This window comes from Mesoplodon mirus, assembly GCF_964341445.2.
Source record: "Mesoplodon mirus genome assembly, chromosome: X".
NCBI lineage: Eukaryota > Metazoa > Chordata > Mammalia > Artiodactyla > Ziphiidae > Mesoplodon > Mesoplodon mirus.
The window spans coordinates 38179100-38197070 of NC_138981.1; the positions used below are offsets into that span (position 1 = coordinate 38179100).

General features: G+C 36.7%; 1 protein-coding gene across 3 annotated transcripts in view; it reads right to left on the reverse strand.

Annotated features, from left to right (window-relative positions):
• MED14 (mediator complex subunit 14) overlaps nt 1-17971 on the reverse strand; it is a 75672-nt gene that overhangs the window by 46966 nt on the left and 10735 nt on the right. For all 3 annotated transcript variants that reach the window (XM_082609531.1, XM_082609530.1, XM_082609532.1), the window contains exons 4-12: nt 14558-14731; nt 13781-13910; nt 13189-13317; nt 12765-12872; nt 12103-12235; nt 10975-11125; nt 10422-10533; nt 6621-6746; nt 4701-4779 (exon numbers count right to left, since the gene is read on the reverse strand). In XM_082609531.1, the coding sequence (XP_082465657.1) occupies nt 4701-4779; nt 6621-6746; nt 10422-10533; nt 10975-11125; nt 12103-12235; nt 12765-12872; nt 13189-13317; nt 13781-13910; nt 14558-14731 (1142 nt within the window). The remainder of the gene's footprint in view (nt 1-4700; nt 4780-6620; nt 6747-10421; nt 10534-10974; nt 11126-12102; nt 12236-12764; nt 12873-13188; nt 13318-13780; nt 13911-14557; nt 14732-17971) is intronic.

Here is a 17971-nt window from a genome sequence, read left to right on the forward strand (position 1 = left end):
CTCCTCTTATTCCTTTTATCTGACTACCTATCCTTGAGGCTAGGATACCATATAATATGTGAAAAAGGGATAAAATGATTGGTACACAAACTCTCACTGATCCACAATGAGACAACTCAAAAAATAAGAATACAAATTTAGAAGCTTTTCATAGCAACGTAACAGTGTGACAACATCCAAGCTCATGATCAGTAGGCTTGCCTTGCATAACAGGGCACAGACCAGTTTGGATGTTGTTGCATTTTTGTGGTGAGCCACATGTGATACAAAATGTGTACTAGTCATGTGCAGTAAAACCATGTTTAATATATAATATTTTAAGTGCACTTTGTCAACTATTACCCCCCAAAATGGACAGAATCTGGAAACTGCTTTTTTACCCTGAAAAACAAATTTAACTACAGCTTCACAGGATCAACTGCTAGAACTGACTATTAATAAAAGAATGAAAATAACTTTTTAAAATACACCAATACTTGCCTCATTTTGGATGACAGTTAAAAACGAATATTCTGAACTTGCAAAAACTGCTTTCAGATCTCTACTTCCACTCTCATCAACGTACCTTTGTGAGAGTGGTATCTCTACTATGTACGTTATTTTTAAAAAAACATGGAAACACTTAAGATACACATTATCTCCTGTGATTTTCATCATCATCAATCCAACCGAGATTAGATAAATTGCAACAAACCAGAAACAAGCTCATTTGCCACATTAAAAATTCTAAATCTATTACAAATGTAATATATATAAATTATAAATGTGTGAATAGTAAGTACAAGATATTCTTTAAAGCATATATGGGATTGCTATTTCACTCAACTTTTTTGTTATGACTTTGTGCAACAACAAAAAAAATTTGAGTGAGATGGGGCGGAAGATGGTGGAAGCGTAAGACGCGGAGATCACCTTCCTCCCCACAGATACATCAGAAATACATCTACACGTGGAACAACTCCTACAGAACACGTACTGAACGCTGGCAGAAGACCTCAGACCTCCCAAAAGGCAAGAAACTCCCCACGTACCCGGGTAGGGCAAAAGAAAAAAGAATAAACAGAGACAAAAGAATAGGGACGGGGGGCCTCCCTGGTGGCGCAGTGGTTGAGAGTCCGCCTGCCGATGCAGGGGATACGGGTTCGTGCCCCGGTCTGGGAGGATCCCATATGCCGCGGAGCGGCTGGGCCCGTGAGCCATGGCCGCTGAGCCTGCGCATCCGGAGCCTGTGCTCCGCAACGGGAGAGGCCACAACAGTGAGAGGCCCGTGTACCGCAAAAAAAAAAAAAAAAAAAAAGAAAAAAAAAAAAAGAATAGGGACGGGACCTGCACCAGTGGGAGGGAGCCGTGAAGGAGGAAAGGTTTCCACACACTAGGAAGCCCCTTTGCGGGCGGAGACTGCGGGTGGCGGAGGCGGGGAGCTTTGGAGCCGCGGAGGAGAGCATAGCAACAGGGCACCATACACAAAAATAAGCTCAAAATGGATTAAAGACCTAAATGTAAGGCCAGAAACTATCAAACTCTTAGAGGAAAACTCAGGCAGAACACTCTATGACATAAATCACAGCAAGATCCTTTTTGACCCACCTCCTAGAGAAATGGAAATAAAAACACAAATAAACAAATGGGACCTAATAAAACTTAAAAGCTTTTGCACAGCAAAGGAAATCATAAACAAGACCAAAAGACAACCCTCAGAATGGGAGAAGATATTTGCAAATGAAGCAACTGACAAAGGACTAATCTCCAAAATTTACAAGCAGCTCATGCAGCTCAGTATCAAAAAAACAAACAACCCAAATCAAAAATGGGCAGAAGACCTAAATAGACATTTCTCCAAAGAAGATATACAGATTGCCAACAAACATATGAAAGAATGCTCAACATCATTAATCATTAGAGAAATACAAATCAAAACTACAATGAGATATCATCTCACACCAGTCAGAATGGCCATCATCAAGAAATCTAGAAACAATAAATGCTGGAGAGGGTGTGGAGAAAAGGGAACCCTCTTGCACTGCTGGTGGGAATGTGAATTGGTACAGCCACTATGGAGAACAGTATGGAGGTTCCTTAAAAAACTACAAATAGAACTACCATATGACCCAGCAATCCCACTACTGGGCATATACCCTGAGAAAACCATAATTCAAAAAGAGTCATGTACCAAAATGTTCATTGCAGCTCTACTTACAATAGCCAGGATATGGAAGCAACCTAAGTGTCCATCATCGGATGAATGGATAAAGAAGATGTGGCACATATATACAATGGAATATTACTCAGCCATAAAAAGAAATGAAATTGAGTTATTTGTCATGAGGTGGATGGACCTAGAGTCTGTCATACAGAGTGAAGTAAGTCAGAAAGAGAAAGACAAATACCGTATGCTAACACACATATATGGAATCTAAGAAAAAAAAATGTCATTAAGAACCTAAGGGTAAGACAGGAATAAAGACAAACCTACTAGAGAATGGACTTGAGGATATGGGGAGGGGGAAGGGTAAGCTGTGACAAAGCGAGAGAGAGGCATGGACATATATACACTACCAAACGTAAGGTAGATAGCTAGTGGGAAGCAGCCGCATAGCACAGGGAGATCAGCTCGGTGCTTTGTGACCGACTGGAGGGGTGGGATAGGAAGGGTGGGAGGGAGGGAGACGCAAGAGGGAAGAGATATGGGAACATATGTATAACTGATTCACTTTGTTATAAAGCAGAAACTAACACACCGTTGTAAAGCAATTACACTCCAATAAAGATGATAAAAAAAGAAAAAAAGAGAAAAAAAAAATTTGAGTGAAGAGTATCTTGTCTGTATATGTTCACTTTCAATGAAAAACACAGATTTTGAATTTTTTCTTATATTTTTTGTTCTGATTTTATGTATTGAAATGCAATTTTATGTCTGTTCACTCTAATAAAAAAAATGGGGGCTTATATTTTGAACATGTTTTTTCAATTCTTTTTTCTAGAATTTGTTTTCACTGCATGTTATAAAAAAAGTAATCACATGAACAGATGCCCAACACCATTAGTCCCTAGAAAATGTAAGTAAAAACCAGTCAGATACCTGTCCCACTCACTAGGATGGCCACTGTCAAAGACAGTAACGAGCGCTTGCAAGGATGTAGAGAAATGGAAACCCTCAGACACTGCTGATGTCACTGTAAAATGGCACAACCACTTTGGAAACTAGTATGGCAACCTCCTTAAAAGCTTAAATTTACTGTATGATCCAGTAATTCCATTCCTAGGGGAATGAGAAGTCCAGCCATATATTTGCACATGAATACTCACAGCTGCGTTATTCATAAGAGCCACAAAAGTGGAAACAATCCAAATGTCCATCAACTGATGGATAAATAAAATGGGGCCTAGCCATACAATGGAATGTTAGTTAGCCATAAAAAGGAACGGAGTACTGGTACATGCTGCAACATGGATGAATCCCGAAACATTATGCTAAATGAAAGAAGCCAGTCACAGAAGACCACATACTTTATGATTCCATTTATATGAAATGTCCAGAAAAGAAAAATCTACAAAAACAGAAAGTAGATTCATAGTTGTCTGGGGCTGAGGCTGGGAATGGGGATTAATTGTAAATGAGCATCTTTTTGAGGCAACGGAAATGTTCTAATTGTTCTAAAACTGGATTGTGGTTATGGTTGCAAAACTCAGTAAATTTAATACAAGTCACTGAATTGTACACTTAAAATAGCTGAATTTTATGATATGTAAATTATATTTCAATAGTTATTTCAAAAAAATTAATGTCCCATGATAGATTAGTGATAAACTGGTCATTCACCAAAGATCATCTGAGAAGCACCACTGTAAGTGACAACCAGGGGACCTTTCCTATAAATAATGTGAGTTTAAGTATAGATACACATTTGATAAGTTTAAAGCTTTTGGGACTTGACTTTCTGGTTTTAGGTTATATTTCTATTAGCTGGAACTGCCCCAAACCGTAAGTTATGCAAGATGTGAATTATCGAGATTTAAGTATTTAAATCCCACTGAACAGTCTGGCCCCACATCCCCACTCCCCCACCCCGCCATTTGCCAGTTTGGTTTTAATCTCTGATATTTATTTTTATCCCTTGGAATTCTGTTTTATTGATTTAAAAAGAGTCTGTTAGAGTTGCCATAATGGTACCTTTGTGTACCAGGGTGGTAATGAAACCTCACAGAATTATCTCTAGCTCCATTTTCAATTTTATTTAGTTTAACAGTCTGAAGCATTCAAAGGATTCTGAGACAAACTGAATGACAGTATTAGAGAAGCAGAAATGACTACTCTGAAAGTGTCAGTTGGTAGATTCATACCATGAAGATTATCCCAGATAAGAGCAAATAAGACTTTATTGCAAAGAACACTAGATACAATAAAATTCACTGTGTAAGTGTTTGGTAGAGTGCTTGCACAGGAGAAAATGTGGAAAGGAATCAAAGCTGAGTGTCATGCCCTTCATACCTATATTTGCTCTAGAGGGGAATTTGATACAAAGCACTGACATCTTGGACCTACTCCAAGAAAATTTAGATTCTAAGTACCAAAAGGTACTCAAGTTTCATGTCATAAACATTAAGGATAGTGGGTGATCAAGAGCAATGATGGAGAAGAAAGCATTATCTTGTCAAAAGAAGTTTCCATTTTTAGTTTTGAGCTAAATAAACAGGCTTACTTAAGTTGCTGAATCCAAGGAATGATCCGTTTCATATCATCATTCACAGACTTCTCCATGTCATCCAGTGTGGCCTGGTCTATAGCATAAAGCACTTCATTAATTAATTGCTTACATGAGACACAAGATATCCAGGTAGCCCAAAATTTAAATGAAAATTATTGTTTTAGGCAGAAAGTAGTGTTATTTTTGAGTCAGAGAAAAACCAAACGAAACGCATCAAGAGGCATAAATTAACCTAATTTGTTTTCCCTCTTTAACATTTAGGGAGAGTTACAGTTAAGATAATTAATAGCAAATGTACATTAGCAGGAAGAACAAGTAACAAACAACACGAATTAATTCTTTGCCTATAGTTTAATTACCAAAACTCTTAGTCTAATTAGTTAATATTATTAATTTGTATGTATTTAAAACTCATAGTATTACTAGACTTAGAACCTTAAAAATTATAAAACTCCATTAAAATGTTTATTGATTAAACACAAATGATCTCTGGCATAAGCACGAGCTGTTGGCTGAAGACTAGCTTGCTAAATGTCACTTAGAATTTTTAATGACACTAGAAAATGCTAATAATACAATGTTGAGCAAAAAGCAAAATATAAAATGAGTTCAACTAAAGAAAAAAGTATAGAAAAAATTAGAAGAGCACTGCTATGGATTGAACTGCATCCCCCCAAATTCATATGTTGAAGCCCTAACTCCTAATGTGATAGTGTTTAGAGGTGGAGCCTTTGGGAGATAATTAGGTTTAGATAAGGTCATGAGGGTGGGCCCTCATATAAGATTAGTGCCCTTATAAAGAGACACCAGAGAGCTTGCTCTCTCTCTCTTCCTGCCATGTGAGGATACAGCATGAAGGCTGATGACCATAAGCCAGGAAGAAAGCTCTCACCATAACCTGACCATGGTGGCAACCTTATCTCATACTTTAAACCTCCAAAACTGTGAGAAAATAAGTTTCTGTGTTTAAGCCACCCGCTCTGTGGTTCTCTGTTATGGCAGCCTGAGCTAAGACAAGCATATATCCCCTAAAAACAATGATTACCAACAGGCAACTATTTTTTTGCTTCTCTCATTTTTACATGTTTAGTTTTTCTACTTATGAGTATGTACTGTGTTAATCATCAAGAAAACAGTTAAATAAAGTTTTGAAGAGCAAACAACAATTTCCTAATGTGTCACTTATCATTTAGCCATCATAAATGTGATGTGATTCAAAGTAATGAGGCCAGTTTTCCATAAGCAGTTCATAGAAAAATCTATCTTTATAGCCATACGACATAGCCATACGATATAACCAGAAAGCCTTTTATTTTCATCAATCTATCTACCTTAATATTAATTTCAAATGGCAAATGTGCTGATATATTCAAGAACACCATTCCATCAGCAATACAAAAACACTAAGTTCCTAGTATTTCATCATTTCAGAACACCAACTTGGTAACAGAACATGCTAGAAATCAAACTTCAATTTCTACTGTGTTTAAGCCAGAAAAAAAATCCTTTCCTACAGGATTCTGTACCCTGAGGCCCAACCGTCATCTGAGATGTTTATACTGTCATAAATTTGTTCTTCAGCCGTGAATGACATTAGATTGTAGTCTTCTCCATGACACCCAACTATTAGTGGTAAAATAGTTAATCTAAGAAAAGATCAGCCATCAATAATATTACTTTTACATAGGAATAACAACATGAATGTACTTCATACTGGTAAGTTTAACTTCTGGTACAAGAGAGTTAAAATGGGCCCCAAGGAATAGACATCAGCCAGAGTTATTCCTTCCATATCTACTCTCTATACACTGTTTATACCACCCCTCCCAATACCTAATGGCAAAAAATTTTTATTCTGCTTTTGTTAAACGTGTTTTTCTCTACACTGAGTGAGTCTATCATTTAGTAACTTACCAAGTCCATAAAGCATCAACTGGAACATTCCAGAATGCAAATCTACAAAAATGTGTAGACACTCCGAATTACCACAGGGCTCCAAGATGGGAACAACAAGAGCTGGAAGTGCAGTCTCTATGGAAGCTGAACAGTTAAGAATTAAGTTATATTTCTATCTGAATATCCCCCCCCCAAAAAATACATATATTTCTCAGTGAGTAGAAATGAACCAACTACTGAATGATCCTGAATGTTACAGGAAAAACATAATTTTGCTAAACTGGGTTAGTAATATTATGTCACTTAGTAGCTCAAAAGAAGAATGTAATCTACAAGGTGACCTGAAGCAAACACACCCATCTCAAATACTACAGCAAAGAAAAAAACCCTCCAAGATTCCTTTAAAAAGGTTAAAATAGCTCGTGAAAATTTAACCTTATCAGTGAGCTGAGTTCTAGTTTTACTTTCACTCAGTAATTACTAATAAGCTAATTTGAAGGATTTTCTTTCTGATATAATGGGAAAATAATATTGTTTGGTAAATAGAATAAACTTCATTTATGGCCTAAATATTTTTAATGCCATTCTTCATAAAGAGAGGTTTTTCTGGCAATTAGGGCCCATGTATTTAAAAAAACCTCTGAATGCTATTAAACATTGATTATAAAGGAAAAGTTTTTTTCAAGTTATTTATGTGCCTCATTTTCAAGTCACAGATGAAATAAGAACAGAGGCAACTGCCAAACACAAATTCCCAAAGCTGCCAATATACTCTTTCTAGAGTTTCACAGTATTTCCACCAGGCCCGATTAACTTTCCCCTTAATCTCACAAGTTGGTATAAGACAATCCAGTAAAGGAGCAAAGCCCTGAAAGCACACCACGTGCTCATCAGATTGATGACCTGCTAAAGGAATATGCTCTTCTGGTTACCACAGTCCTTTAAAGCTACACTGGAGGAGAAAGGCAGGGAGTGAGTAGAGTGGTAGCGTAGGCCCAGCCCTTCACCAGGTGTGACTTCTCTGTGCTACTTTGTTAAACAAGGACAATGACATCTTCCTGTCCATGCCATGGGTTCAGGAAGAAGCAATGACAAGCTTGTAAAGGTGCTTTAGAGAGCAAAGTGCTCAATAATGTACATTTTCTGTATTTATGTACCAAAGAAACAAACGAAAACCTCGTTATAAATTTGCAACAATTAAAATAGGTGATGTTGCCATTGGTACTGTCTATACAAACAAAATAATAAATCAAAAAAAGATTGCAGGAAACATATTTAATCAGAGGAAAACAAACTGCTTTCAAGTATATCTAACATGTTTGCATACAAATCTTTAACATGCAGGTCCAGCATAACTCATCTAAAACAAACAAACAAAAAAACAGGACAAAAAAGGCACAAACGGGAATTTCTTTTACAATATTCTATCATTCAGAGACCAGTGTGACAAATTTAAAAAGTGCTTAGAGATTTGAAGCAGAGTTGCTGATTTTTAAAATATATCTGTACTGTCTTAATTCCTAATGGGATAGGAATGTATTCTTTAAAACAAAACTATTTTTAAAGTGTAGCAACGGAGTAAAACTAATTCTGACAATTGGGATGACAACTATAATTTCAATCTAATTAACAAAATTAAATATTTTTGAAAAGATAGGGCATCAGAGAATACAGAGAACACAGTCCAAAAGATAGAAAATACTTTGATGTACATCTCTGAACATATTTTATGGCTGCCGATGTCCGTATTTTTCTTTACAGAAAATAAAATATATAAGGCCTTAAGCATTTAAAGGCGACGGGTTTTAATGGAGTGTATCCGGAATGGAGAAACTTATGAAGGGAGAATTAAAGGCCGTGCAAAATGACTGGGCTGCACACTTCTTCCTGCAGCAGGAATATATACAAATCTCCTCTTTCATTTCTCCCTATCTATTTATTGAGGATAAGATGAGGAATGTACCAATAGACAATAATATAAAGTGGGAAGACTGAAGAGAAGCAACTAAGCCCAATTAGGAATGGCTGTGTGTGGTTCACAGCTTCTGAACTGACCTCGAGACCCCACATCTGGTGCTGACAAAGCACAATCCGAGGGAGAGCATCCTGGCTTCCTAGAGTCAGGTGATAATGAGAAGGGGCCGCAGGGCAAGTTACCTTTAGTGCCTTGAACTGCCTTTTTAAAATGTCTCTCCCAGAGTCCTGCCTACCCTCCCCTGAGACATTCCCACCCTCCATCTCCCACCCTCAAGAAACCACACGATGCCCCCTGGGCTGTCTAAAACCTGCTATCTGTGCACTCCCCTAGCCCTTCCTTGAAATGCTCCATTCTCCCGAGCTACTCATTTCCTCGGCTTATTCTAGTGAGGAGTTGGAAGAAAAGCCAGCTAATTAAGGGTAATTGCACTAAGGGGTTCGCAAAACAGACTATGGTCCCTGGTCCCAGCAAAGGATCTGACTAAAGTTTGCTTTCCCATCACAAAAGAGATCAAGTAAGACTACATAGAGTATAAATGCATGAACGTGAATTTAAAAAACCAGTTAAAAGCATATGTTCTAAAATGGTGGGTCAGCAGACCTTTTCCTACAGCAGTCCTTGTTTCCAGAATTGTTCTGATTAAAGCAGGGCTGAGGGGCCAAACCCCACATGCAGGAACCTCCCTCTCCTTCAAAAGTCTCCAAAGCACCTTCCTCTAACACCGAGGACTCAACAGACTCATAGGGCTTGAAAACCACTACTGTAGCACACTCCCACTACAGTAAGAGATCCAGGAAGAGCCTGGACTAACATCCTCAAATTACAGATGAGGAAAATGGGGCCCAAAGAATTTAAGTGACTTGTTCAAGAGCAGAAGAGCAGCTGAACCCACATCTTCTGGCTACTCAAGCAGTGACATCTCTACAAAATGCTGCTAAAGAAAAATCTTCGCAACTTACGTGAACAACACGCAAGACTATTCCTAGGTAAACACACGTTCAGTCCATTTTTTAAAGTAATTTAAATATCCCCCAGGCAATCATACTGGGTTTTTTTTTTTACTTACTAAGACTTGTTTACAGATGATACTAAAGTAAACCAGAGCCTATCAAAAGATCATAAAGCCGAATTTTCTACAATCCCAATGATATTTTAGAATTTTACTATTTTGAAAAATTAGAAATAATTAAAATTAGAAAAATTAAGATTGCAAAAATACTGTGGGCACCAGGTAATCACAGCCAAAAACAACTGGGGTAGGAACAGTAAATATGCTCATTGTGGTACTATGAAACTATATTCCTAGAATGAAAGCACTTACTTTGTAAATGACTGACCGTCCCCATCTGCTCTGAATATACCAGGTAATTAGAAGCTTTTTCACTATGTGTGCATATCTGTATTTCTTATTCTGAACCCTGTTAAGGTATTAACAACTCAAAAACATTTTTAAAAAGACAAGGGATATATTTTGCTTCATTCAAACAGGCATTATTTCATAAATACATTATAAATATTTGCAAAGCTGCCTTAACCTTTTAGAAGAAAAAACAAAAGAAGATTCATATTAAAATGTTAAAATAGCTTCTATTTCAATAGGAAAGAAAAGTTTTAAGGAGAGTTGATATACATACATTTCAAAAACAAGGTCAAACTAAATGAAAAAGAAGAAAGTAAGGGAAAAATTAAGACAAGCTTGGTAGATCACAAATTAAAATGCAGCCTCTACAACAAAATCAGTGTATCAGGAAAAAAATCATTAAGAAAGACTCTTCAGAAAATAAAAGTGGATACTAATTTAAACAAAAGAAAGACAGAAATGCCAATTTAAAAGAACCTACAATTTTCATTGGCATCGAAGCCTCTAAGAATGGCCTTCAGTTCCTGGAGCTTCTGATGAGCTCGTGCATGGACACTGTCAATCAGGAGTTTTTCTATTGATAAATGATCAATCTGCATAAACAAGAACAGAATTGTATGTGCAATTTAAACATTTTTACTTTAAAAGCCTGAGAGTAGATTATTGTGCCCCAAGATACTTCCTTTTAGAATCACAATGATTAAGTGTTAACCAGTAAAAGAAAGCAAACTTAAAATTAAAAAAATAAATTTAAACGGTATTGATAACTTAAAGGCTACAGTTAACATTCTGGCAACTACAGACCTGATCTAAATTACAAAATTTGAAAGAACATCTTAAAAATTATATTAGATGTTAAAACAACCACAACAAATGTACAAGCATAACATTCATTTAAAATAAGTTTCATAAAGGGTTTTAGGAACAATTAGGTATTTTAAAGGATTTGTGCTAAAAGTTTAAGTATAAATGGTAAGTTATATTACTATATTCATTTAATCAAACCAATATTGAAATATATTGAGTTCTTTTACCTTCATGGCTCTTTCTACTAATTTGGAATCAGAAGCTGGCAAAGGAGGATCATGAAAAATCTGTAAAGGCTTGGAGACATCATTCTCATCAATTTTAATTGTAACTTTGTGAACAGATGCTGTCCCTGTTTTTCTCCCAAGAACCTGTTGACTAAAGAGAAAAAATAAATATTAAGAATTTTTTCAACACAGTCTGTTAACTTCTGGAATAAAAGAGAGACAGTCTATTGTGCACCTTATCCAGAGCCTAGAACATGGCAGGTCCTCACTATTCGTTGAGGGAATATTAATATTGGGAAGACAGCTATTCTGTAATCCAACACAATATGATTTACTACATTAAAAAAAACCCACAAAATTTAAAAATAAAACACATGCACACACACACAAAAAGGCCAAAACAACCTTTAAGTGATGTCTATTCACCTCTGATTCCTTTACAGAAAATGGGAATCAAGCAAAGTTCAAATAGGGAATAGAGGATTGTAAAACAGCCTGATACTGATTTTCCCCAAAAAACTTCCCCAAAAGTTTTTGAAAGGTGTAATTCAAAATATAACACTGTGATAAGCAAGGATGTTTTAAAAATGATACCTGATAATCTAACCTAATGGTCTTTTAGCAATCTGGTATGAAGCCAGAGTAATCTAATCTTTAAGAATAGTAAGTTTTGGGCTTCCCTGGTGGCGCAGTGGTTGAGAGTCCGCCTGCCGATGCAGGGGACACGGGTTCGTGCCCCGGTCTGGGAGGATCCCACATGCCACGTGAGCGGCTGGGCCCGTGAGCCATGGCCACTGAGCCTGCGCGTCCGGAGCCTGTGCTCCGCAATGGGAGAGGCCACAACAGTGAGAGGCCCGCGTACGGCAAAAAAAAAAAAAAAAAAAAAAAAAAAAGTAAGTTTTAGTACCAATAGATAAATGTCTACATATTTAAAATATGCCATGTTCTAAGAAAGGTGTCAATTATGGATGTCCTATGTGGTTTATATACCGTAGGACTCTACCATACAAAATCATGTTGCTAGAGGTACACAGAGGTATATGGTAAATCAGATGTATGAGAGAAAGAGAGAAACAAAAAGAATATTTACAGTCATTGCATGACCCCACCAGAATCAACTTTACTTACTTCCAAACTGAGAGGGAGAGGCATTTTCCTGCATGATACCTTTCCACCTGTACGAGGTCTCCCCACCGCTCTCGGATTAACATTAGAGTTTGGGAATGTAGCACTTCTAACTGAAGTGATAAGCAGAAAGAATCTGATGGATCTTGTTAAGCAAATCTAATATATTACTACAACAGCCAGTGAAGTATAAGCAAACTTAATTTAACAAACGCTCTATTCCCCAAAAGTTGGCTATTATACTTCTCCAATGACTTATACAAAAAGTGTTGGAATTCGTGACATAATTTTAGAAAAAGGTTTGTATTTAATTTTGAACCAATATAAACAAAACGTAAGGTCCAGGTGACCCCTTAATTCATCATAGTTTAGAGAATATGGGTAGACCAAATGGTACTATTTTTTCTCTCCAAATAGTACTATTTCTACCTCATCATTTAAAGTTTTTACCTGCAAAGTCAATAGTAAAATTTAAAACTTCATTTTTTATAGACATATCACTATTCTTTACACTGGCCAGTTCCCCAGCCCCCGTTTCCACCCAAAAAGGGTGACGGGGAGAGTTTAAGCTGCTCTAGTTCAGGACTAGGGGCAGATGGAAATTGTGTGTGTGCTGGGGGACACAAATTCTTTACAAATACAGGGCTCAAATTTCAGAAGGATACGCAGGCAGTTGTACATGTCCTGAAGAGGTTTCTCATCAGCAAAGAGCCTAGACTGTACCAGCTGATGGATGAAGTTGATCTGCATACTATGAACCAAGGCTCGCCCATCTTCCATTGGCAGGAGAAAAGAAGGTGGTTAATCAGAAAAGTGTACAGATTGTGTCATAGACCAACTAAGGAAGAGTATACTCACTAACGATGAGTTTAAAAAAAAAGAACTGAAATTATCTATGAAAACTAGTGAGTATACTAGAGAAACACTGAAACTTCTGTGGTCAGCAGGCAGTTACGATTATCATAAAATCTGCATCAGATTACAGGATGAATTGCTAAACACATGTATTATTCTGCAAGAATGTTTCAATAATATAACACCAAACATTTAAATCAATACGTATGATTTAAATCAGTATTTATGATTTACCTCCTGTTTCCTTATCCTCAACTAGAATTTCTAGCTTGAGAAGACGCCAGGGAACATCAGGGTCATCTCCCATCACAGTCAAGGTGGCTTCAAATTCTCCTTCAACTCGAAACTTCACTCGGCCATTTGCTTTTAGAAGAAGAAGAAGGTCTACTTTGCTAGAAAATAAGCAGCTTCCCGCTAACCTAGAACTTTCAGTCTCGCTCACAAGAAATTTTAAATAGACTGAAGAATCTTTCATAAGTGTTCAGACAATTCACTGGTTCCTGCATAAACAGTAGCCAGCTTCCGGGTTATCAAGAAACCAGAGGCAACTCTTCTAACATCAAGACACAATATTTTCTTGAGGCTCAACTCTAGGACCTAGTCTCTCCTCCAGCCCCAGGTAATCTTGCCCACTCCCCAGCTTCAAATACCAGCACTGTATTTCCAGGTACTGAAGGGAAATGATACGGCACAAGTTATGGATTCAAACACCACCAAAATTGTAGGTCAAGACTTCATAAGGATATTTTAAAAGATAAAACCCCAAAAGCTGTTTGAAAAATATTCAAACGAGTCAATTCTTTAAAAATGTATTTCAGGTACATACCAACTGTAAGATTTGCTAACTGAGGAGGAAGATCTGTGGTTACAAGCCGATGTCTAAGAATCTGGTTCAGCTGGTGAAGTGTAGCTTGTTTCTCAATTTTGGTAATTGGGTCTGGAGGAATAATTTTATCCTACAAAAAAGTTTAAGTGATCTAAAAATAATGTACAAAGAGACAATTTTTACCTGCGCCTGTTCTAACACAGTATTTTCTTACTTTACCCAAGAGAACCTCAACACTCATTTCTGCAGTCTACATCCAATAATAGTGACCATTACTATCATGCATTAGAGTGTCAATGATTCCACCAGTCACCCAGCTAAGATGGTAATGCAACACGATCTTCTTCATGTTCTATTTATGAAACCAACTTAATGTCACTAGATGACTTTCACCACTTCTTAGAAGTATAAAATACAACAGCACCAAGTGAGTAAACAACTACCACAACAAATTTAAAAAAAACACTTCCAAAAAGCAACTAGCGTGCCATATTTTCACATCTGAAATAGATGTTAAGTTACCTTCATAATTCTGTTCACCCTCACCTAAATAAATAAATAAACTCATTTTGATAGCTACTCACATTCTGGCTCCAATTTATTTCAAACCCGCCCCCTCCAAAGTTTAATTATAGAGAAAAAAGCAAACTACATGAAATATTTATTTTAAAAATACAGAACAGTTTTTTGTTTTGGCTGGGCTACTTATTAATATTGTAGAATCCAATGCCAAAGCCTTCAACTTTTGGGGATGGGCTGGGGTAGGAATGCACTTACCCTAATGCAGGTTGGCAGCCGTGGGTAAGACCCAGTAGTCAGTACATCAATAGCATATGGGATGGCAAAACTAGGCAGGCGTGCATGGACCAGAGCATCTCTAGCTAATGAGGCCAGGCGATCAGCAGTATCCACAAACAGGATGGCTTGCTGATCTAAGAAGCTCGAGATCATCTTCAAAGCAAAGGGTATATGTATTACGCTTCCTTGAAAACCAGCCACTTTTCACATCAAATATCATTTATTGATTCCAAAGTAAACTCTGAGAGGAATTAATATAGCTTTTCCATATTTCAAAATATTTCATCAAAAAATTTTCCAGTAATTTGAGGAAAGAAGAAATATTTTTAAAAACCAGTAATTTTCTATCAATTTAAATAAAAGGTTTCCCAATTCGTTTCTCCATCTTTAACATTACACATACATATGACAAGTTAGGAAAAATAAATAGAACACAATGCTTTTTCTCTTACAGACCTCTAGAGTTGATTGGTAATAAAGGAGACATAAAAGCATGGTCTCCTGGACCCAGACTGCCTTGGTCTCAATTTTAATTCTGCAACTCACTAGCCCTATAACCTTGGGCAAGTTGCTTAAATCCCTCTTTACCTCAGTTTTTTCAATATAAAATGGAGATGATTTCCTCCCCCTCATAAGGTCGTTCGAGGATTAAGAGTTTATGCATATGAAACCTTTAGAACAGTGCCTAGAACATGTAAAACACACAGTAAACATTGTCCACTATGAGATCTAGACCAACTTCACATCCAATACAGAAATCCTTTCCATCAGTTCTCTACTCAATGCATTTCACAAGTGTGCCTAAACTAGTAGAGGTCATCATGAAGCTGAAAACTACTTCCTTTTTGGAACAATACTTAAAGTCTTTCACGTCCTTCAAACAGGGGAAGCCCACTCTATTTTCAAGCTGACCATTCCAAATTCCGGACTCACCATCCTTATTCCACTGCCTGGAAATGCTCCAGTTTATCAGTGATCAACTTAAAATATGGTATCCAGAATTAATAACACATCATGCACACACAATGCCCTACTTTTTCTCAGTATTCCCACACTTATTTTATTATCTGATTTTCATGACTCTAGGAAATAGACAAAACAAGATAATTACTATTATCTTAGAGATGAGAAAATTGAGACTGAGGTTTAGACACTTGCTCAAAGATAGTGAATAATCAGAGAAGCTGGAAGCAAAAAATGTTTTTTTCTAACTCTTAGTTAGACCAGCACAGCCCCGCAGAAGTGCCACCTTCCATGACTAGTAAAATGGAGTTCTATTACCACCACCAACACTACCTTCTTATCAGCAGCCATGACACTGCTAACACACAGCAAGCTTGAAGTTAACTAAAAGGCCTTGATCTTCTGTGCATGAATCTCTATCAAGCAAGGTCCTCTTTCCCACCTTGAACCTAAAGCATGACTGTACTCTGATTTTTAACATATTTGAATCCTGCTTCTCTCAACTTCTGTATAGGTTTTTACTCAGATTTAGGTCATCCCAAGTCTCCATTCACTCAAGACACTGTAAAAATGCTTAGGCCAAAGAATACTAAACATTTCCGTCCAGGAAGATGGGCATCAACCCTAGTGGGGTGCCACAGTTCATCGAGCCTACATCACTCCACCTTAAATGTGGGTTATTAATGAAACTCTCTAAACTACCTTGCTCAACTCAAAATAAACTAGCTCCAGCTATATTTCTTTGACTTAGAAATCAAATTAATAAAGATAAAAGTTTAGTTTTGAGTTACTTATTAGTGAATCCATATAGGTCCCTAATAATCATGTTCTTTTTTTATTTTTAAGTACTCACATACCAACTGTTGATATGATTAATACCAATCTCCTTTAAAATTTAACTGAGTACCAAACAGACTCTTCTCTAAGGAAAATATACAAATGGCCAAAAGCACATGAAAAGACGTTCAACATCACTAGTCATCAGAGAAACGCAAACAAAAAACACAGCGAAGTGCCACTTCACACCTACCAAGATGGCCAGAATCAAAATGTCAGACAATAACAAGTGTTGGCATGGAGCAATGAGAACCCTCTTACATTGCTGATGGGAATGTAAAATAGTATAGCCATTTTGGAAAACAGTCTGGCAGTTCCTCAAATGATTATAAAATATACAGTTACTGTATGACCCAGCCATTCCACTCCTAGGTATATACCCAAGAGAAATGAAAACACATGTCCACAGAGAAACTTGTATATGAATGTTTATAGCAACATTATTCATAACAGCCAAAAACTGGAAACAACCTACAAGTCCATTAACTGATGAATGGATAAACAAAATGTAGTAGACCCATACAATTCAGCTATAAAAATGAAGTACTGATACATGTACAGTACAAGTACAACATGGATGACCCTTGAAAACATCATGCTAAATGACAGAAGCCAATCACAAAAGACCATATATTATGATTCCATTTATATGAAATGTTCAGAATAGGCATATTTATAGAGACAGCAGAGGTTGCTTAGGGCTGGGGGGTACTTGGGGTGATAGTTAAAGGGTAATGATTTGCTTTTTGAGGTGATGAAAACGTTCTAAAATTGACTGCTAATGGTTGCACATATCTGTGAATATACTAAAAACCACTGAATTGTACACTTTATTATTACTATTTTTTTTTTTGGCCACACCGCACGGCATGTGGGATCTTAGTTCCCTGACCAGGGATTGAACCCGTGCCCCCTGCAGTGGAAGCGTGGAGTCCTAACCACTGGACCACCAAGGAATTCCCAGAATTGTACATTTTAAATGGATAGATTGTATGGTATGTGAATTATATCTCAAAATTGCTTTTAAAAAAGCTCAAGGAGGAGACAGATATTTTTTCTTTTTCTTAGCTAAAACATTATCCAGACTGCTTTACCATTAGTTAGAGTTCTATAAACTGTGTATTTATACACTCAGCTAAACACTTTATATGTCTGGCATGGCTAAAGATCATTATCTATTAAGAACCTCTAATGAGTCTAGTTAAATAATCATTAGGTTGAGAACACAAGTGTCAAAACGTGAATAATCCTCTAATTCTCCAGTTGATGGACTTTATCCCTGACAAAAACACATCTCTGTATCTACATTCACAAAACAAAAATACCAAAACTTTATGTATAAAGTTCAATATGAGACTTTATTCAGAATGTGACTTACTGGAACAGCCAATTCAAAAAACTAATAGGAAAATATTATACCATGAATTAATGAAAGATAAATACAATATGGCTCAATATGAAAACCAAGAGTTTTGGATTTTGCTTGATATTATTTTAACGACATACAGCTCAGTAGTATCAAACAGGTAATTTAAATACCCATGGTATAATTAGGGATTTAAAACTAGATTTGAAAAATTGAATACTCGGATT